The sequence below is a fragment of the Prunus avium genome, chromosome 7 (genome assembly GCF_965620075.1).
Source record: "Prunus avium chromosome 7, drPruAviu1.hap1.1, whole genome shotgun sequence".
Classification (NCBI taxonomy): Eukaryota; Viridiplantae; Streptophyta; class Magnoliopsida; order Rosales; family Rosaceae; genus Prunus; species Prunus avium.
Window position 1 is genome coordinate 8,160,123 of NC_142290.1, and position 21,468 is coordinate 8,181,590.

The 21,468-nt window shown below is 38.1% G+C and overlaps 3 protein-coding genes across 6 annotated transcripts; all 3 read right to left on the minus strand.

Annotated features, from left to right (window-relative positions):
• Positions 1-5,295: 5,295 nt before the first annotated feature.
• LOC110751541 (uncharacterized) lies at positions 5,296-6,120 on the minus strand. The gene has a single exon (XM_021952016.2). It carries the CDS (start codon positions 6,118-6,120, stop codon positions 5,296-5,298), a length of 825 nt encoding a protein of 274 aa, XP_021807708.2.
• A 3,474-nt stretch (positions 6,121-9,594) lies between these two features.
• On the minus strand, positions 9,595-13,365 carry LOC110751534 (protein DETOXIFICATION 21-like). The gene is made up of 8 exons (XM_021952009.2): positions 12,946-13,365; positions 11,925-12,466; positions 11,592-11,678; positions 11,403-11,459; positions 11,003-11,241; positions 10,758-10,876; positions 10,197-10,283; positions 9,595-10,090 (listed from the first exon to the last, which is right to left on the minus strand). The coding sequence occupies exons 1-8, from the start codon at positions 13,219-13,221 to the stop codon at positions 10,016-10,018; spliced, it is 1,482 nt and encodes a 493-aa protein (XP_021807701.1). The 5' UTR covers positions 13,222-13,365; the 3' UTR covers positions 9,595-10,015.
• A 2,408-nt stretch (positions 13,366-15,773) lies between these two features.
• LOC110751550 (protein DETOXIFICATION 21-like) lies at positions 15,774-20,902 on the minus strand. 4 transcript variants are annotated; one of them, XM_021952036.2, is made up of 9 exons: positions 20,614-20,902; positions 19,704-20,022; positions 17,947-18,488; positions 17,469-17,555; positions 17,251-17,307; positions 16,938-17,176; positions 16,645-16,763; positions 16,468-16,554; positions 15,774-16,231 (listed from the first exon to the last, which is right to left on the minus strand). In XM_021952036.2, the coding sequence occupies exons 2-9, from the start codon at positions 19,986-19,988 to the stop codon at positions 16,160-16,162; spliced, it is 1,488 nt and encodes a 495-aa protein (XP_021807728.1). In that variant the 5' UTR covers positions 19,989-20,022; positions 20,614-20,902; the 3' UTR covers positions 15,774-16,159. The 4 variants fall into 4 exon arrangements, with proteins under 4 accessions (XP_021807728.1, XP_088100877.1, XP_021807727.1 ...); XM_088244751.1 differs by having other exon boundaries at positions 19,704-20,026; XM_021952035.2 differs by having other exon boundaries at positions 20,600-20,902.
• Positions 20,903-21,468: the final 566 nt, after the last annotated feature.

Below are 21,468 nucleotides of genomic sequence, written 5' to 3' on the forward strand. Positions count from 1 at the left end.
ACTGGCAGCCCAAAGAAGAAGACGAAAGAGCATCCCAGCCTTTTTTGAGCAAAAATGCTCGATTTAAAACCACTAGCTGCTTAAGGCCAAGACCACCTTCTGCCATAGGAGCACAACATCGACGCCAAGAAACTAGAGGAACCCCACGTTTGTCAAAGGAGCCAGAGCAAAGGAAATTTCGACACCAAGTCTCAATTTTCCAAAGCAGAGACATTGGCCACTCATAGATCTGAAAACTATAAACAAGCATACTAGCTACAACATACTTAAGTAGTTGAAGTCTACCCGCCATAGAAAACTAAGACCCTTTCCATGAAGAAAGCTGAGATCTGATTTTGTCTGCAATGCCCTGAAAATATATTGCATGAGGCTTGCCCTTGAAAATAGGAACACCCAAATAATTAAAGGGATACGACCCCACCTTGATGCCTAGAACATTCGAAATCAAACGATGGCGGTGTTGGAGAGTCTTACCCAGAAAAACATTAGACTTTGTTTTGTTGATAACTTGGCCAGAATTAAGCTCATATTCTTTCTAGAAATCCATAAGGATTGTGAGATTTTTCCTGGAGCCTCTACAAAACACAATGATATCATCTGCAAAAAGAACATGGGAAATTGTTTGCACCCCGCCGGGCAAAGATATTGGGATGAGCTTACCATAATTAATCAAATCCGAAATACCATGACTAAGCACCTCTTCTACCATACAAAATAGCAGCGGAGAGAAAGGATCACCTTGGCGAACTCCACGCCCACAAGAAAAGTAACCAGAAACTTGTCCATTAACAAGAATAGAAAGCTTGGCAGAATGCAAAAGGATACGAACCCACTCAACAAACACACTGTGACAGCCAAACGAAGTCAAAACATGTAGTAGGAAATCCCAAGAAATAGTATCAAAGGCCTTTGCCACATCCAACTTAAGGGCCACATTACCTCCAGCACATGCATTGTCTAACAAATTGCAACCTTCAGAAGTAAGGATAATACCATCAACAATATTCCTACCTGGAGCAAAAGCATGCTGTTGAGGGGAAATAATCCAAGAGGCAATTGGAGCAAGTCGTATAGAGAGAATTTTAGGAATAATCTTGAACAAAAAATTTGCCAAAGCAATGGGCCGATACTGCCCCATCGAAACAGCATTAGGAACCTTCGGAATGAGGATAATGAGGCTAGAATTGAATGTCGTAGGAAGGTAACCATCCCGAAAAAATTGTTGAACAAAACACACGACCTCCTTGCCCACAATATCCCAACACTCTGAGAAAAAGTGACCACTAAAACCGTCAGGACTAGGGGCGCTAGAAGGGTCCATTTGTTTTATAGCAACAAAAATTTCCTCAGTGCTAGGAAGAGCAATCAAACTCAAGTTTTCCTCAGCTGTAACTAAAGAAGGGATAACTTTTTCCACTAACCCTGTATCAGTAACAGATTTAGCAGCAAAAAGATCAGAATAAAAATGTACAACATGCGATTGAATGGCGCATGGATCCTCAAGAATAGTGGATCCATTTTTTAGGAGAGAAATAGAACAACGAGCCTTTCGAATTTTACACATAGAGTGGAAAAAAAAAGTATTTCTATCCCCATCCGCGAGCCATTTAGTTATGGATTTCTCCTTCCAAAAAATCTCCTGAACACGAAAGGCTTCAGTTAATGAAGCATGCAACTCACTCTCCTTGCTAAATAAAAAATCTAACCCCCCATCACGTGCTATTACCTCCTGAACAGCGTCAAGTTCCATCCGGCCCGCAGTCACATTATGATTAACATCCCCAAAAACCTCCCAGTTCCAAGAACGCAAAGCTTTACGGAGAATCTTCAATTTGTGAGTGAGATTAAAATAGGGGTCCATAAAAGAGTGAGTGGCTGCCCATGTAGACTTAACAAATTGATGAAAATCTTTATGTGTTAACCAAGCTCTTTGAAAACGAAAAAGGGAAGCACGGGGACGAGCTAGCTTGCCAAAACTCATCACAATGGGATTATGATCAGAGCAAAGTCTAGGGAGAGTATAACAATCAAAATAATCCCAAGCGTCAAGCCAAAGAGTATTCCCAAGGCACCGATCAAGACGCCGCTCTACACGGGAGTTAATGGTCGACCCTTTTGCCCATGTGAATTTAGTACCTTTAGTATTAAAATGAATCAGCTCACAAACATCAGACATATGCTGGAACTCCTCACAAGATTTCCTGTCAATAGGACGCCCACCAAGTTTCTCATGATCCCCCAAAACTGCGTTGAAATCCCCAAAAACAATCCATGGACAGGAAGCAAATTGATCTTTAACAATTTCAATACTTGTCCATAAGCCACGACGAGCTAAATAAGTGGTTTTGGCATAAACCGCTGTAAACACACAACTGACCCCATCAAGGTCTGAAGAAAAAGTAACCTGTTGATCAGTAACACAATGTACTTGAACAAATATGTTAACTTTGCCAAATATCCACAGATTGGGCAACAAATCTCCACGATCATTTGTGCAGATAAGTTGAAGATTAAGAGCATTCCAAAAGAAAGAATTCAAAGAATTCAAAGAAACAAAAGGCTCAGAAAGACAAAAAACCTCCGGACGATGCTGTCGAAGAATACGACGAATTCTTTCCCGAGTGGGACCGTTACCCACACCCCGAACATTCCAATAAAGGAACCTCATCTAGTAACCTTTTTTTATAGTTGCCCTATCTCTGAGGGTGTATGAGACTGCAGGCACCGTTCGGTCTATATCACAAGCCTGTTTGCGCATTCGTTTCCTTTGAGACTTTGTGAGCACAAGATAGAGTGATTGATTAGAATCCTCAGCGTCATTGCTTTGAGAAATAATAACATGTGATGCAGGAGCAGACACACTTCCTCTGGCATTGCAACCATGATCCTCATTCCCCAAAACAGGATGAGTAAGAGTGGGAGACGCAATGGTGTCGCTATTATTTGAAACATTAGTCTGGGTTTCAGCTTCCTCAAAAAATATATCATGCCATGAATGCGGCCTTGGTCTGGGATCATGAGAAGGCGCAGACGCTTCCAAGGCAGGGAAAGGCCTTACTTGTTTCAAAACAAAATTATCACCTTGTACATCAGCAGGATGATGGGGAGCAATGAGCTCATGATCCTCTTGACTAATCACTTGCTCATTAGCCACAATGTCAGGAATGGCTTCACTATGATCCAAAGCAGCACGTTCAATTACTGCATCTACAATAGCAGAAGCAGAAACTACATCTACTGGCATCCCAGGAGTGTGTGTGGCTGTGGGACCAAGTGAAATGCTATTATCAATGGCAGTGGATTTTGGAACTGGCCTATAAATCTGTTTAGCACCTTGGCCGTCGGTTGAACACTTCGGAGGTAGCTGCTGCTCCTTGTTGAAGTGAGTCTCCTAATTAATCAAGGAGATTTATTTTCTTGATTAATTAAGGGATTTACTTTCTTATTTTTATATAGTTGTCAAATCATTGTATAATTAGGAGATACTTTCCTAATCCTTTACTATATCTAATTCCTTGTAAAGCACTCATGTAAACTCTTATATATACCTCCTTATGGAAAAGAATAAAAATAAGAACCTAACATATTCAAAACCCATATTCATATTTTAGCATGGTATCAGAGCCAGGTTTAGCATATATAAGAGTTTATATGAGTGCTTTACAAGGAATTAGATATAGTAAAGGATCTCCTAATTATACAATGATTTGACAACTATATAAAAATAAGAACCTAACATATTCAAAACCCATATTCATATTTTAGCATGGTATCAGAGCAATCGATCCTTGGTTGTCTCTAAATTCTCATATCAAAATTTCTCCTCCCCTCCTCTTTAAAGGGGGGAGGGGGAGTGAAAAAGGATATGTTTCTCTTTCTCATGTAGATTTTGCCTCTTTCTTGACTCCGACATACCCTTCTCTTCAGGGGGAGAAGAGGATTGAAGAGAAGTTTCTATGTTCTTAGCCGTGTTCACAGGGTTTCTGTGTTCTTAGCCGTGTTCATAGGGTTTCTGTGTCCTTAGCCATGTTCACAGGGTTTCTGTGTTCTTTAAACTCCTCATATCAAATTTCTCATATTTCTCCCAAATCCAAATCCCTCAAATCTAAAGTCCTCAAATGCCTTATCTCAAATTTCTCATATTCAAATCCAAATTCCTCAAATCAAATTCTCATACCCTCAAATCCAATTCCTACATCAAATTCCTCAAATCAAATTCTCATACCCTCAAATCTTATACACATACCTCTCAAATCCAATTCCTACATCAAATTCCTCAAATCAAATTCCTAAATCAAACGGTCGGTCGCCAGTGGAAAGCGACCGGCCCCCCCTTAGTTCTTCGAACACGGAGAATCTGCTTCAAAACTACTAGTCGCCAGTGGAAAGCGATTGGTAGTCAGAGAAGCTGTTTCAAACCGACCGGTCGCCAAAATCCAACAACCGGTCACCAGAGGAAAACGATCAGTTTTCTCCACGCTGTCAAAATCAGGAGGAGGAAATTGAACCGTCTTATGAGATTTTGCCCACTTCAGCTCCAGTACCACACCAATCACCTGCTGAGGAAGTCATTTAGTGTGCCGGCTGACACACCCATTGAGATGAATCACAAGTTGTGTGAAGACATGGACCAAGAACCAACCAATAAGGAACAGTATCAAACACCTTGTTGGAAGTTTGATATACCTGGCACACACAAGACCAGATAGTGCATATGCTGTGAGTGTGGTTAGTCAGTTTATGCATTCACCCAGTGTTTCTCATATGAATGCTGTTAATCGAATCTTAAGATACTTAAAGTCAGCTCTTGGAAAGGTTTTAATGTTCTCAAAACATGAAGATCTTGAAGTTTTTGGATATACATATGCTGATTGGGCTGGGTCCATTACAGATAGACATTTTATCAAAGAAAAAAATTGAGAAGAAGATCATCCGCCTACCATTCGTAAAATCAGAAGATCAACTGGAAGATATCTTAACAAAAGCTGTTTGTGGCAGAGTATTTTATGACTCACTTACCAAGTTGGGCATTTGTGACGTATATGCACCAACTTGAGGAGGAGTGTTGAAGTGAGTCTCCTAATTAATCAAGGAGATTTATTTCCTTTATTAATTAAGGGATTTACTTTCTTATTTTTATATAGTTGTCAAATCATTGTATAATTAGGAGATACTTTCCTAATCCTTTACTATATCTAATTCCTTGTAAAGCACTCATGTAAACTCTTATATATACCTCCTTATGGAGAAGAATAAAAATAAGAACCTAACATATTCAAAACCCATATTCATATTTTAGCACTCCTTATGTTGTTTGGGAAGACGACGACACTTTGTTGTCATGTGTCCAAATAATCCACAATGGCCACATTGAGCAGGCAAATTTTCATACACAATCTCTACCGGAAAGCCATAGTTTTCTCGTTCAACCATAATGGAAGATGGAAGCTCACCTGTAAGATCAACATCGACCAGAACCCGAGCAAAGTACCCATATAGACGCTCTCTAGTTGCATTATCAAGCTGCAGTGGAGTGCCAATGCCTCGGGCAATTTCCATCAGGGTTCGGGGGTGCCAATAATCCTGACTTAACCCAAAAAACTTAACCCATACCTGAGCATGGGTTTGGGGCACCACCATACCAGGTTGAAAATCAGGAACCCATTGAGAAAGACGAAAAATACCGTTTGCTAGAGTACATGCGCCACCCCCCCAGATACGGCGCATGTCATCCTCAGTGTCGAGATGAATATCAAAATAACCCTTTCCTAAAGGAATAAGCCTCCAATCCCCATGGAGCCGCCATAAGACAGAAAGGGCACGCTTGAGATCAACAGTTTTCATAGGCATAGAACCCTTCCGCAAAAGAAGACGACCAATAAGGTTGGATCGACAAGTCCGAAGTTGCTCCTGGTAAACGTCCTCAGAAATTTTAATATAAGTAACTTCCCCTCTCACTGTAGGGATTGGTAGTTGACTGAGTGCAATAGATGATTCCGTGGTATCTGAAACAATGGAAGCAAAGGTCCTTGCCTTGGGAGGTGCCAAACCATTCTTGCTGTTGTCTTGGTTCAGGCCATCATTCACAAGAAAACCCCAGGGACACACAATGGCAGCCATCAAGGATGACGACGGCTACGCTATGGGTTCCAATTTGATTTAGGGTTTAGGGTTTTTGTTCAACTTGAGTGTTGAAGTAAGTTTTCATTCATCCACAGGTCGCTTACAAGGAAGAATATGAGTAGCCTGAGAAGAAGGAACAAGATCCCATGTGCATGCTTTCTGAAGTGCATGAATTTCAGTAGCCATTGCGGAGCGCCAAGAAGGATATTGATTTGCTTCATGAAAATTAGATGGCTCACGATCCAAGTCTTGCGAAAAAGTGACTAATGCATATCGAGGATTGGGTTTACAAGTGCCTGTTTTAAAACGGGTAAGCATCGGATGCGAGGGTGTCTTAACTAACTGCAGAAAACCAGGAGATGCAATAGGAGAAGACTGTGGAGATTCTTGGGGTGAGGATGGATTTACCGGATTGGGGAGAGAGACTTGGGACAAAGGTGTCAAAGGTGGCGACTGCGATAAAGGAGGAGATTGAGAAACTAAGTGAGGTGAGGTTGTTGTTGGAGAGGACGGTAGGGATGAGGAATGGGGAGAAAGCACATGACTAGGTAGTGGGGCACTATTAGACAACAAAGAGAGAGGAATATTAGTGTCAGAAGAAGAAGAAATAGGAGGAAGATTTACCTAAGGGAGAACTGGAGAAGGATGAAGAACCACGGGTTGATGCTCATCCAAGGTTGCAGGCAACGAAGGAGGTGCAACAGTAGCAAAGGGAAAAGTAGTCTCATCAAATACAACATGGCGAGATAGGTAAACACGTCCAAAAACTGGATCATAGCAACGATAACCTTGATGATTTAAAGAGTATCCTAGAAAAACACACTTTTTGGAACGAAATTCTAATTTATTTTTGTTATATGGGCATAAATAAGGAAAACAAGCACAACCAAAAACACGAAAAACAGAATAAGATGAAGCCCGACCAAACAACTTTTCATGAGGTGATAGAAACTGCAATTGGCGAGCCGGAAGACGATTAATAAGATAAACAGAGGTATTGAAAGCATCGACCCAAAAGGACTGAGGCATATGAGAAGTAGCAAGAAGAGTAAGACCCATATCTACTACATGACGTTGTTTACGTTCAGCTGCCCCATTTTGTTCTGGTGTGTGTGGACAAGTGACCCGATGAAAAATACCACTATTAGAGAGAAAATTTTGAAAGTTTTTACTCATAAACTCACCACCGCTGTCAGTTTGCAATGCCTTGATAGTGTATACATTATGAATTGAGAGAAGATTTTCAACAAGCAGTTTAAATTTTTGAAAATAATGTAATGCCTCAGATTTAAATTGCATAGGATAAATCCATGTATATCTAGAAAAATCGTCCACAAACAAAATAAAATATTTATAACCTTTATTTGAAGCTATAGGAGAAGACCAAATATCACAATGAACTAATTGAAGTGGTGAAATTGAAACAGACAAAGAAACATGAAAAGGGAGCTCAGTGCTCTTGCCTAAGGGACATGCATGACACATAAGACTTGAGCTAGAAGAACTAACGGGAATGCAAGAGCTTATTTTGGTGAAAATATAATGAGATGGATGACCCATACGTTGATGCCACACAGTGGGAGTTGTACGTTCACCAATGAGAGCTACAGATTTGCACGACCAAGCCGAAAATGGATATAAACCGTTTTCACTCTTGCCTTGGAAAAGCATCCTCCCTGTGGATAGATCCTTCACATAAAAAGAAGAAGGTGTAAAAATAAAATAGCAATGATTATCAGAGGTGAATTTTTGAACACTCAACAAATTATGAGACACAGAAGGACAATGGAGAATAGTATTTAGTTTAAATGAAGACAAAGAAAAGAGCCAATATGTGAAATAGATAAACCTACACCATTGCCAACTGAAACTTGATCGCACCAATTATTTGCTTTGGCTTGCGCAATTCACTCCTTTGTTGCAAGCAAATGATCTCTACTGTTACGTTGATGGTTCTAAGAGTTGCCCTGCAAAAATGGTTGATGATAAATCTCTAAATCCTGAGTATGTTACTTGGCAGCGACAAGATAAGCAAATTATGAGTTGGATCAATTCTACATTGACTCCGAGTGTTCTTTCCAATGTGGCTCGTTGTACTACTTCTGCTGAGATATGGAAGTCATTGTCTACCCGCTATTCCTCTCAATCTCGCTCTCGTATCCTTCAACTTAAGCAACAACTCCAATCTACTAAGCGCGATAGTATGTCTATTACTGCTTATATTGATAAGTTGACTGCTATTGCAAATCAACTCTCTCTTGCCAGTAAACCCGTAGATGATGACGATCTTATTGAAATTATTCTTAATGGCGTTGGTCCCGCTTATGAGAGTGTAAACTCTGTCAAAGCTCGTGAAACCTCTATGCCATTTGATGATGTTCTTGCTCTTCTTTTGAGTGCTGAGTCTCGTCTTGAGGATTCAAACTCTCCTCTTTCCGACTCTACTTCCACTGCTCTCTATACTCGAGAAGTAAAGGAGGAAGCCATCAGGTAAAAAGAAACCAAGAACCCAAGAATATGAAACAAGAATAAGAGAGAAAAAAAATTGGATCGAGAGTTTTAAGACAAGAGCTCTGATACCATGAAAGATAGAACTATCTTGAATATTGTATATTTAATTGTCCTTTGAATGATACATTAGTCTACAATATATAGACAAATAAAGCAATGGAGCATCCAAACAAAAGCATAGTGCTATATAATAATGTCAGTGTAGGTATAGGATAACATAGTGTTGTATATAATAATCTCAGTGGAGCATAGGGAATAAAGGAATGTCAATGTGATCTCTTTATGCATGATTCTGTTTGTTGAGTGGAGTCCACGATGTAAAGTCTTCTATCAGAAATCACATTGCGTTAGCATTTGCAGGGACCATCGCAATGCTTTGTTTTAATTAAACAGTTGGATTCCCCTTGTCCATATCAGTTCTGAGGCGGCTGTTCGACGCTCGGGGAAAGTCCCTGAAGGAACGCTCCCAGTCCGTCCCCCGGTCAGCATGAGGCGACCTGATCTCGTTGCGGGAGCAGCTCGAGCAGTCACTGGTCAAATTCCCAATCCCTAGGCTTTGGGCCTTTGTTGTTTTTGAATTGGGCAATGGATCGTGGGCCTTTTGTCCATTGGTTCTAGGCCGAATGATTTGGCCCATCGCTTCCTGGGTTTTTGCAGATCTCATGACTTTGGCTGAAAATCCCACTCTGGGCCGAGTCTGTAGTCATGGTCTTGGGCCTCAAAGGCTGGTTTTCCTGTTTTAGTCATTGGGCTGGAGTTTGATAAAATGGGCTAAGTTTGTGACCTAATGTGTCCATGCCACGTCATCTTTTCTCATGGGGTCCATGTGGAAAATTTTTGTTGTAAACAAGAAGTAGAAAGAAAGAAAAAAAATAACCAACTATATTAAATGATTCTTCCTTGCTATAGTAAATGGAATACAACATTTAATTTCTTTGGTTACTTTTAAACCGAAAAGAATAAGAGGAATTAACTAATCATGACACATTCACTTCAAAATTTCGTGTGTCACTTAAAAATTAATTGTGACACACGTTAAATAAAGTACACTTGCTCTTAATGTCCATCATTATAACGTTTAATGATCTGGTGTAATGTCAATGATCATATATTTTTTTTGGTTACATTGGAGGAAAGAAACTCCATTGGGGTTCGATCCTGGGTGCCATGGTTGGAGGGGAATCCATCACAACTATGGTGGGAACCCATTGGCAATGTCAATGATCATTTGGTGTAGTTGCACTCATACTCCATTTTGTTGGAGGAGATTCTGAGTCAAATCTCATGGACGACAAAAACAAAACAAAATAAAAATAAAAAAGATGATAGGGCAATAATGGAAAATTGTAATTGAAGGAAGATTGATAAAAGTAAGACATTTTTATGTGTCGGGGCTTGGTTCTCCAATATCTTCTCTGACATTCCACTTGCTAACACGGTTACGAGCTACTGTTACCTGTAGAAGTTTACAACTTTTAATTGCTTGGTGTGAAGTAGATACTTCAGTTTCACATTTAAGTAAAATTTATAGTAAAGGCCACAAAGAAAACATTTAAACATACCTGTTTCTCCCAATCAGTTTTGCAGGTGAGTATGATTAGTACAATAGTTTGGACAAATGTTCCGAACAACATTCCAATCCAAACACCCTACAAAACAGACTTGATGGAATAAGTAATTTTTTTCTATAAAAAAAATTGAGAAAAAAAAGGAGAAAATGCTACTATCAGAAGTGATTTTATAGGTTCATGTGGAAAAAAGCTGAAGGCAAGATCATGGCATGTATGTGCATGCTAATTGCTAAATCAATCAATACAGATGACCCTGTATTTCTATTTCTCCAGTGTGAAAACATAATAAATTTATGTCCAAATGAAACATTGCATGCTTATAAACCAGAATTAACCATATCAAGGTTTTTAATTTTCAATTATCATACTAACGGGATCTCACGTTCGAACCCCTATGATATCTTGATATTAGTGTATGTGTGTGAGACTCCCCTCCCCTTTATAGTTTAGACCATCGGTTGTATTAAAAAAAATTCTATTATCGTAATAGAGTGATAGACACCACAAAATCTACTATATATGAGTGAAAAGAAGAAAACTTATAGCTCTCACTTTGACTTGTAGATGTAGAAGAAAACCCAACACAGCTCCAACAGGAATCCCTATAAGATAATAGCACGCTATGTTGACATATGCTACAATACTCTGCCATCCAGCTCCTATAGCAACTCCTGTGGATAAAAATTTGCTAATGCTTATGTTGCAAGTTTTTCAGGATCTACAATACTGGTAAAGGTTAAATTAATTATAATCAGGGAAAATAATTTGATTGAGTATCAAAAAAATGGCAAGAATACCAGAGAGCACAGGCTGAACGCTGTTCAACAATATGGAGAAGGCCAGTAAAGGTGACAGCTCTGCAACCTTCTTAGCTACCTCTTCGTTGGTGGTGAAAATGTAGGCAAGACGTTCCCTCAAGAACAGGAAAATCAAGAAGAGCACAAAGCCAATGGAAAGTGATGTCAACACAATAACCACAACAGAGAATTTTGCCGCTTTTGCGCTACCCCGTCCAAGCTCATTCGACACTCGTACACTGGAAGAAGAAGATTTCAACCAAACATCAGCACATCGTTACGTTGCACGAATTAATGCATCTAATGTTCCAAATGAATGTAAAATAAAACAACATTAGCCAATATAAATTATACATTGCTATATTTCTGAAGAAACAAGATGATGAGAATAGTAAACTACCTTGCTGTAGCCAGGAAACCAAGGGCTATCATCATTTCCCACCCATTGATGTTGAGGCTAAACATATTTGTAGTTGAACACATAAGAATGAAAAGACAACACAAGAAGAAAGAAAGTAGTTTAAAAAAATGTGAGATGACAGAGCTTATGTCTACATAAAATCGAAAGGAGGAAAGCTCAGAAAATTACCAAATAGCTAGAGCATCAATAGAAACTTCAGCATCTTCCATGTTTCCCGTTAGAAGAACCAAGATCGTGTTGTACCAAAGCTCGAGACTGTAACGGAAAATGAGATTTCTACTCAGGAGCTCCGTATGTACTAAACAGAGGAGTCATAAGACCTTCATTCCAAAATGACTATATCATTCTTGTATGAAGGCTATATTAACAACTAAACTACTGCCAAACTAGTTCTGAAATAACTGATATTTCTCCTTTATTTTCAGACAGAATATCACTGAAAAGTTAAACTAGCATCGGATGACATGGAAAACCAAAACAAAGAAAAACAAAATTTCTTACCAAAGCATAACACCAGATGACAAAGAAAGCTTGACGACATTCCATAGATCTTTAAAAGCTAAGATGGAGAAGCCGGTCCAAGTTTCTGGGCATCCTCCACATAGAACAAACAAAAGCTGACACACGTTGGGTAGCCAATACGCTATAACCGTTGACACCATTGCACCAGCAACCCCGAACTTAAATTTCACAGTCAAAAGCCATGAAAGGAGGATGTGGATTCCAATTGTAACTGCTGACACATAAGCAATGATCATATTTTTGCTCTGTGATTGTAAGTACATTTGGCAGGTAAAGGATAGAACAAAAGCGAAAAGCACAGGGATCACCCATAGAGAAATATATCCTGCCTCTTCTGCAATATAATCTTTTTGGCCTAAAGCCTCGAGAATCGGGGTTGCGAAGATGCAAATAGGAATGAGGAACAATGTGCTCACAAACAATACTATCCATGACCGTTGAAGATGCACCCCAAGCATGTGGTATTGCTTTGCACCATATGATTGACCACAAACAGTTTCCAACGCACTAGCCATGCCCAGCTGTAGAATAAGAGATTCAGAAACATCATTCATATCGCATGGAAAAAGCTAAGCGAAGCGATTATGTGACTTTCCGTAGCCAGATGACTCCAGGCTAGGTTGCAAAACAGATGACGAATTAAAATGCAGTGTGGGTATTTACATTTAAAAAAGGATCAATATGTATATATAGTTTTGGGATTTTATTTCATTGACTTCCATTTGAAATGCATTTCATAGATATGACATATCATAAACAATTAGTAATATTCGAATCCATATACGTGAATTTGTGTTCATTTTCAATACATTAACAACAAACAAACAACTCACAGAATACGTGAACAGAAATTGAAACTGAACTACTTGTGTTCAACAAATTCATGAATATTCTTATGTACTAAATGACAACAATGAATGGCTCAATTACGCTACTTGGGAATATCTATGAAATAAATACTCCCATCAGTTTCATGAGACTAAATTGAAAATAAACATACCAAGAGGCCATTTGCGAACCGAACAAGTACGGTGAATACAAGTGAAAATGCAGCTAATTCAGTAGAGCTAATGTGACCAATGAAGGCTTGACTGACGATATTTGTTCCAAAGGTGGAAACTCTGGTGAATATAGCAGGCCCAGCCACCACCCACAGCTTCTTGCTTTCATTCCATACCCTGGTTTTGAGTGGCAAATCTTCATCCTTATCATCAACACGATTCCCTTGTGCACTTGCCTCTCTTATCAGAAGATTATCTGTGATGTCTTCTCCCATGTTAGTGTGTAACCAAGGGTACTCTAGCTAGCTTCTTCTGTTGCTGTCTAACCTGCTATAAGTTCCAAATTACATACATACAAAAGCAAGCCCCTTTGGGACACTTTTACAGAGTACTATAGAAATCAACTATGGAGATTAGCTGCACCAGAAATTCACGGCACCTGAACATTGCAACAACCCTTCTTATGAAGGGTTGTTGCACCAAATTTAAGTTTATGACCTTATTAATTAATACACATTTATCACCCGAAAGTCAAGACATACACATAGCAGTACTAATTACTATTTGATTCTTCTATTAGAATCAAGGATGAATTGCATGAGAAGCTAGAAACCAGACAGGAGCAGACAAACTCCAACGGTGAACACCGAGTGCGCAATTGGAAAGTTGCAAGCACCACGTGTTGCTTGTATTGCAATTGGAAAGATGTAATATATTATTATATTTTATGAAAAGTGTCATGTGAAGCTACAATGTTTGTGAAAACTTACATGAAGGGTTGCAGGGTCATGGAACATTGCACAGATACATAGGTATTGGTTGCATCTCTTTATCTGCACCGGTTAAAAGAAATATTCATTGGACAGAAATTAATGAATTATGTCACATGCAATGATACACTGGTTTGTGAAACAGTCGTATCATTTCGGCCCAATTCATTTCAGTCACGATTCTTCGGAAGAGTTTTTATAAAAAATATTCAAAATACAAACTCCTCTACATCCTATTGCCAAATTACTCTTCTCTTTTAAAGATATAGAAAATTAATGAGCCTACCTTTTTAAATATGCGTGGGAGTTAATGGAAAGGCTTGTTGATTATCAACTCAACAATACCCAAGTGTTGGAATTCCAGTTACAGTTCTTGGAGAGAGGTAAAATTGTTCTCTTTCTCTAGAAAGTATTAAATTTCGGGTTTAGGGTTCTATTTGTGCGTTTTTTTTTGCTGGGAACAAAGAAAATTGTGGGGTTTAAATAGAAAATCTCTTTTATTTCTTATTTTTTTAGTTTGGGATGTATTTAAAGGTAATTTGGGAAGATAGTGGGGTTTTCTTAGAAATTGTGAAAATTTAAATTAAAAGATGAGATGAACTTAGAACATGGGGTGAACTAAGAGAAGTGTGGGGTTTAAACAGAAAAAAGGTCCAAATAAACGGTAATAGAGTTGAAATTATTATCTTAAACATAAAGTTTACAACTTTATAGTTTATACAACTTTATAGTTTGATAAACAATCTTGTGGAGGCATCCTAGATCACCTAAAAGATGTCATATCTATTAAAGAAGTTAAATAGAAGCTTGTTGCAAAACTAGTAAAAGGAATGATAGTAAACCACAAGTGAATTATCAAACAAAGCAACAATTCAACTCCTTTTATCAACTCACCACATTTAAGCTCCAAGAAGTTGATCATAAATGATGAGACACACCTACCATATTGCAATGGTGAAAGTTAATACGTAACTTTCTTGATCACAATAAAATCATATGATGACATGAAGTATGAACTTCATTCAAGGACCTGACTTATTCATATAAGATGAATAGTATCTTGAATAAGCATTTTAGAAATGGCTATATTCCAAAAGAGATAGTGGGAGCCCCGTTCAAATTCAAAAGATGAAACGCCCTCACCAAGTGAGATCTTCCAAAGAAAAATCTAAAAGAAATGAAATGAAAGGTTCATGTGCTTATCAATAAGTATACGATCATATATGATATGACAAAAATACTGCAAAACAAGTTGCACTTAATATAGATGTATATTAGGGAAAACATTTGTAATACCCCAGGATCACAACCGTGGACAACTGATAAGTATGTCTTTTGAGTTGTGTTGAGGCCCAAAAAACCTAAAGCTGGGTCTAAATATATTTTTAACCCAGTACAACACTTAACTGAGAAAGGAGCCCAACCGGAGTAGGCAAGAATTTGTCATATGCGCTTGCACAAGTCATGGTCCATGTGTCGCGCCAAGCAAATATGCAACCCGCCACGCTGGGAGGTTGTAACAAGCCTGTAAAATGTACTGATTCCACGAACCCGCGCGTATTGTCCCATCAAGCACCGTTTAGCCCGACCATAGTTCATTACAATACGGGAAAAGCTCGAGCACAAGCACGCCAAATAACACGCAACGCCGAGCGAAAAAACCTTTATTTTGGCACCAAGCCATGCTACGAGCTTAAGTGGCACCAAGCCATTCATTATATATTGTATTTTATTTTGTTAAGTTTCTGATGTGTGACTTTATATTCTTCAACACGCCCCCTCACGTGGGACTATCACATAGTGGGCCACACGTAGAGCCAAGTCCTCATCGAAGTCAATCATTCAAGCTGAACACATGAACACCACGTATTGGTTAAGGGGTAGAGATAAACATTCAAACCCAACATGTTAACAACACATATTGGGTAAGGGTAAAGGCCCAATTCAAGCCCAGTCAATCAACTCGCTTTGATACCATGTCAAACAATGTATGGCAAATATTCAATTATGCTCATATATGCTTATATATTTATTCTTATCCAATATAAATGTATTTATAAAGAAGTACAACTCTAAATAAAATAGGAAATAAATCCAAATTACAATAGAAAATACAAATAAATTACAATAGGAAATAAATCTCAATTGTAATAGAACTAGATAAATGAATAAATAACCAAAATCCTAACATAGTAAGGAATCAAAATTCTAACTAAGTAAGGACTCGCTAACAATTTTGTGGTCCATATAACAGTAGTCAATCCATGTGTCATCTGTTTGGCATCCATGTAAGGAACAAATGAGCAAGTGGTGAACTTGATGGTTAGCATGACAGACCGGCCAATGTTGGGAAGTGTATGAACCAAACTATTACTAATCCAATAATAAAATAATATGAAGAATAATACTGCAATTGAAGGAGAGTTGATAAAAGCCAGAGATTTTATGTCTCGGGGCTCGATTCTCCAATATCTCTTACTTCCCACTTGCTAACACGTCCACGAGCTATTGTTACCTGCAAATATTCATACTAGTTTTAATTGCTTGGTGTGAATTAGGTACTTGAGTTTCGCATTGAAGTAAAAATTTAGAGTAAAGCAACAAAGAAAACAAGTGGAAAGTGCCTTGACTTGCAAATTAGTGGTCTCATGTTCGAACCCCCATCCCTATGGCACATTGACAGCGTGTGTGTGAGAAAACCCCCCTCTTCAAATATCTCTCGTATCAAAAAATAAAAAAAATTAAACATACCTGTTTATCCCAATCAGTTTTGTAGGTCAGTATGAGTAAAACAACAGTTTGGACAAATGTTCCAAATAACATTCCAATCCAAACACCCTACACAAGAGACTTGATGCAATCAGTTATTTGAAGAAGAAAATCAAACCAGTAACTACTATGAGTGAGAAGAAGATTAAAATAGCTCACTTTGACTTGTAGCTTTAGAGGATAACCAAGCACTACCCCAACAGGAATCCCTATAAGGTAATAGGACGCTAAGTTCACATATGCTACAATACTCTGCCATCCAGCTCCGAGAGCAACTCCTGTCGATATAAAATTCGTTATCGGAAAAGGAAATGTTAAGTGATTTCTTTCGTGTTTTTCTTTTGTGTCATCAAATACTGATAAACGTTGAAATTAACTGAAATTTGATGACATGAAAGGAAATTGATATCCTTCGTATATGAGTGAGAGTATCAGAGAAATAGCAATAGTACCTGAGAGCACTGGTTGAACACTGTTCAAGAGTATGGAGAATGCCAATAAAGGTGACAAGTTGGAAACCATTGTAGCTACCTCTTCATCGTTGGTGAAAATATAGGCAAGACGTTCCCTCAAGAATAGGAAAAGCAAGAACAGCACAAACCCAATAGAAAATGATATCGACACAATAACCTTAACAGAGAACTTTGCCGCTTTTGCACTACCACTTCCAAGTTCATTCGACACTCGTACACTAGAACATTTCAACCAAACATCAGTAAATCATCTTATTTTCTGAAGAAAAATGATAATGAGAATAATAAGTACCTTACTGCAGCCAGGAAACCAAGGGATATCATCATTTCCCACCCAACAATGTTGAGGCTGCAATGTTTACATTGAACACATGAAAATGTAAAAAACAAGAAAAAAAGAAAAGTAGGTTTTGAAACAGTTGGATGACACAATATACGTATATATAAAAACGAAAGGCGAAAGGACATATGAAAATGATCACGAGACGGAGGAAAGCTCTGAAAAATTACCAAATAGATAGAGCATCGATAGAGACTTCTGCGTTTTCCATGTTTCCGGTTAAAAGAACCAAGATTGTGTTGTACCAAAGCTCAAGACTGCAAAGGGAAATCAGATTTCTACTTAGAAGCTCCAAATATGTACTACTACTATAAGGAGTCATAAGACATTCATCCCAAAACAACCATATCAATATCATTCTTCTGAATATCTACTGCTAGGAGTCCTGGGGTACCAGTTTTTTTATTTTTTTTATTTATGTACTAGAAGGTATTACTGAAAGATCTTCTTACCCTTTTTTCATATTTTCAAATAGAAGTATATATTACACAAAAGTTAATTTTCTGGGCTATATAGACCATCCAGATTTTCTCAAATAAGCGAAATCAGTAGTATCCTAACAAATTACGCATGCATGTAAAGAAAGATGAACTAAGGAACGACAGAAAAACACCATAGGTAAAACCAAAACTAACAATAAGGTCTTACCAAAGCATAACACCAGATGACAGAGAAAGCTTGAGGACATCCCAGAGATCTGTAAAAGCTAAGGTTGAGAAGCCTGTCCATGTTTCCGGGCATCCTCCACATAGAACAAACAACAGCTGACCGACGTTGGGTAGCCAATATGCTATAACAGTCGACACCATTACACCGGCAACCCCCAACTTAAATTTCACAGTCAAAAGCCATGAAAGGAATATGTGGATTGCAATTGAAATTGCTGACACATAAGCAATGATCATATTTTTGCTCTGTGCTTGTAAGTACATTTGGCAGGTAAAGGATAGAACAAAAGCAAAAAGCACAGGGATCACCCATAGAGAAATATATCCTGCCTCTTCTGCAATATAATCTTCTTGGCCTAAAGCCTCTAAAATCGGGGTTATAAAGATGCAAAGAGGAATGAGGAGCAATGTGCTTAAAAACAGAATTATCCATGACCGCTGAAGATGTATTCCAAGCATGTTGTACTGTTTCGCACCGTATGATTGACCACAAAGAGTTTCTAGCGCACTAGCCATGCCCAGCTGTAGAATAACAGATTCAGAAACATCCCTCAGATTATGTGAAGGTTTTAATTGAGCAAGATGACTTCATTAACTAATTGTGTATTGTAACCACACCTCAATAATTTGGAAAACAGAGGATAAATTATAACGTTGTTGTTGAGGTACTTGTGTTTTACCGTGTTAGCCAATTTAGTCCTGTGTTTTTAATTTGGCAAATTTAATCTTTGTGTTTAGTACCGTTTGCCAATGTGATCCAATTTGTTAATTTTCTGTTAAATTTTTTTTTAAAACTAATATAATAATTGAATTGAATTATAAAAAAAAAAGAGATCCAAAAACAAAAAGAATAAAAATTTTAAAAAAACAAGACACCACCATCCAATCTCAGCTACCTCCCCCCTGCCCGCCCATGCTTCCGCTGCCATCAAAACGCTAACACACACAAAACAGAATTGTATATGCCACTACAACTCTCACTCTCACACCACCACCCCCCACCACACCCCGCCCCACCCCAAAAAAAATCTATGCCCCCCCGTTCATCAACACAAATTCAACCACTTTTGCTGATCATCTCCTTCTCTTAGTCTCTTCCTTTTGTCCCTCAACAATTCGAGGTACTTCTCTCTCTGCAGGATGCACCCAGCTCACCTATTTGTGTATCAATCTCTCCAGGCCTCGTTTGCTCATGTGGATTCTCAATTTACCTTCTTTGAAAGAATTGTCAATCTTGGTTTGCAGTGGGGAAGGTTTTGAACAAGTTTTTGATGCCAGTACAGAATATGGGTTCTGTGCAGATGAGGATTCTGATGCAAAATTGGGTTTGGAAAGTCTTTGTTTATCTGGAATTGGAGCTGGTGATTGGGGCTTGCTTTGGAGAAGCTGTAGAAAGCTGGAGGAACTGAAGGGATTTGCTATGGAGGGTCTTTTTCGTCCTTTGTTATGTTTTAATGAAGTCTTAATATTTTGGCAAGTTTATTCAAATTTTTTAATAATTAATTTTAAAAGGTTTTTAGGATTTTTAAAAGAAAAAAAAAGTTCATAATATAATTTAAAAGCTTGGATCTGCAACTATATTCTTACCCATCTAATCAAGTTTATATCCAACGCTTTCAAATTCACTGTGGAGTTCAAATTGTTAAAATTAGCCAGAAAGCAAGAGTTGTATTTTATGCTGGGTTGCTGTTGTCCTGGTGATGAATGCTTGTGCAAATAAGAAGATTGTAAACGTACCAGGATGCCATTTGCGAACCTGACAAGCACGGTGAATACAAGCGAAAATGCAGCTAGTTGTGTAGAGCCAATGTGACCAATGAAGGCTTGACTGATGACATTTATTCCGAATGTGGAAACTCTGGTGAAGATAGCAGGGCCAGCCACGACCCACATCTTCTTGGTTTCCCTCCATACCTTGTTTTTGAGTGGCAAATTCTCATCCTCCTCCTTATCCTCAACACCATTGTCCTGTATACTTTTCTCTTTTGTCAAAAGAGTCTGGTTAATATTGTCTTCTTCCATGTGACCAAGTGTCTTTTTGTTACTTCTTTTTAACCTGCCTAGTGTCAAATATAGAAAAGATTGGAAATTACTCTCATGGGCAAAGAAAACATGCATTCTACCGTTGCTACAGAAATTATCAAATTGAAGAGCAAAATTTTTTCTATTTCTATATATTCAGAGTACCACCATATTCACAGTGAGAGAAATATTATTTTGTACAAGAATTCTCCCTCCAGAGTTAATTCAAATCCAAGCTGTTGTATCCATTAAAATCATTCCTAAAACAAATTTTTTATTTATTTTTTGTTTTTTGCAGCTCTGTTTTTTGTTTTCTCAGTTCTGACTGAGAATCTTTGGCCAAAAAAACATTCTTATATAATATAACCTGCAAAGTCATATGTAATCAAGTGATGCAGAGCGTAGCTCCCAACACATGACAATTTTAAATCTAAAATTATATAATATACATATAATATGTATTAAAACTTTGGAAAATAATATAAAAACTTTGCAGCATGAGATACAAAACTTGATGGAAACTTAAGGAGCTAAGAACATAAAAGTTCTCTCTCACTCTGATAATATGTAGAGAACAGAGGTAGATAGAATGAAAGAGAGAAGAGACTCACAGGGAGTTTATTACCCAAGGGCAAGGGGCCTCCTCCTCTCAGGCGACGGATGCGTTCAAGTCTTGAAGATAGAGTTTTATAGTTTCAGTGGTCTCTTCAGGAACCAGACACCCAAATTGTGTTGGCGTTTCTAATTGGGAGTTATTGCTCTCTCGGGCAGAGTGAGAGTGAAAGTGAGTGAGAAAGAGAGTGGAGGAGGTGCAACCAAATCATCAAAGTAGGTTGACTGGTGAGTACAGTAATAGCCGTCAGCTACCCTTCGTTCACTTTTGTCCTTCTAGCAATACAAAGATCGTATGATTTGTGTTGTTTAGTTTCTTTGGCTGTTGGGGGTTCTTACCCCTCCCTTGTTCAAAAAAAAAAGAAAAAAGAAAAAGGATTTTGTTTTTAATAAAAGAGTATGAGAAGGTATATGGAACAGAAAAAGCAGCTCTCTATCTCCTAGAGCAAGAACACCGCTAGGCCTTTTGCCCGGGCAGGATAGGGTCTAGTCCTGCGAACGGCTTCAGAGCACAAGGTCAAGCCTGGCAAAGGCGTGGGACCCACCAACTCAGGCGAACCCATAGGCAACTTAAAATTTATTAATAATGGTTTTCAATTTTTCTAATTTTTTGAAAAATAATCTATGAATTAAAATTTGAAAAATAGATGGTTTAGATGTTTAAAAACAAAATCATAATGAACCCTAAAAGGTGTCCCTTAAATAAAAGTATTTTATAAAATTTCATAGCACTTTGCAGTCAAAGATCAAAGTCAATGTTGTAATGCTATTAAAGGAAGTTATTAAAGTTGTTTGAAGTCAAATATCAAAATCAATCTTCGGACGCTGTTAAAGAAATTAATTAGTTTGTTGAGCTGACGTGTCAGCT

What these genes read in the sequence shown, in the direction of transcription:
- LOC110751550 (XM_021952036.2), bottom strand. Translation starts at nt 19,988, where the DNA reads ATGGAAGAAGACAATATTAACCAGACTCTTTTGACAAAAGAGAAAAGT. An exon ending in TCATCTGGTGTTATGCTTTG is followed by an intron (nt 17,556 to 17,946) that starts GTAAGACCTTAT and finishes TTCCCTTTGCAG; the next exon opens with TCTTGAGCTTTGGTACAACA. An exon ending in ATCGATGCTCTATCTATTTG is followed by an intron (nt 17,308 to 17,468) that starts GTAATTTTTCAG and finishes TAAACATTGCAG; the next exon opens with CCTCAACATTGTTGGGTGGG.
- LOC110751534 (XM_021952009.2), bottom strand. Translation starts at nt 13,221, where the DNA reads ATGGGAGAAGACATCACAGATAATCTTCTGATAAGAGAGGCAAGTGCA. An exon ending in GGTTCGCAAATGGCCTCTTG is followed by an intron (nt 12,467 to 12,945) that starts GTATGTTTATTT and finishes CTTATTCTACAG; the next exon opens with CTGGGCATGGCTAGTGCGTT. An exon ending in TCATCTGGTGTTATGCTTTG is followed by an intron (nt 11,679 to 11,924) that starts GTAAGAAATTTT and finishes TTTCCGTTACAG; the next exon opens with TCTCGAGCTTTGGTACAACA.
- LOC110751541 (XM_021952016.2), bottom strand. Translation starts at nt 6,120, where the DNA reads ATGGCTGCCATTGTGTGTCCCTGGGGTTTTCTTGTGAATGATGGCCTG.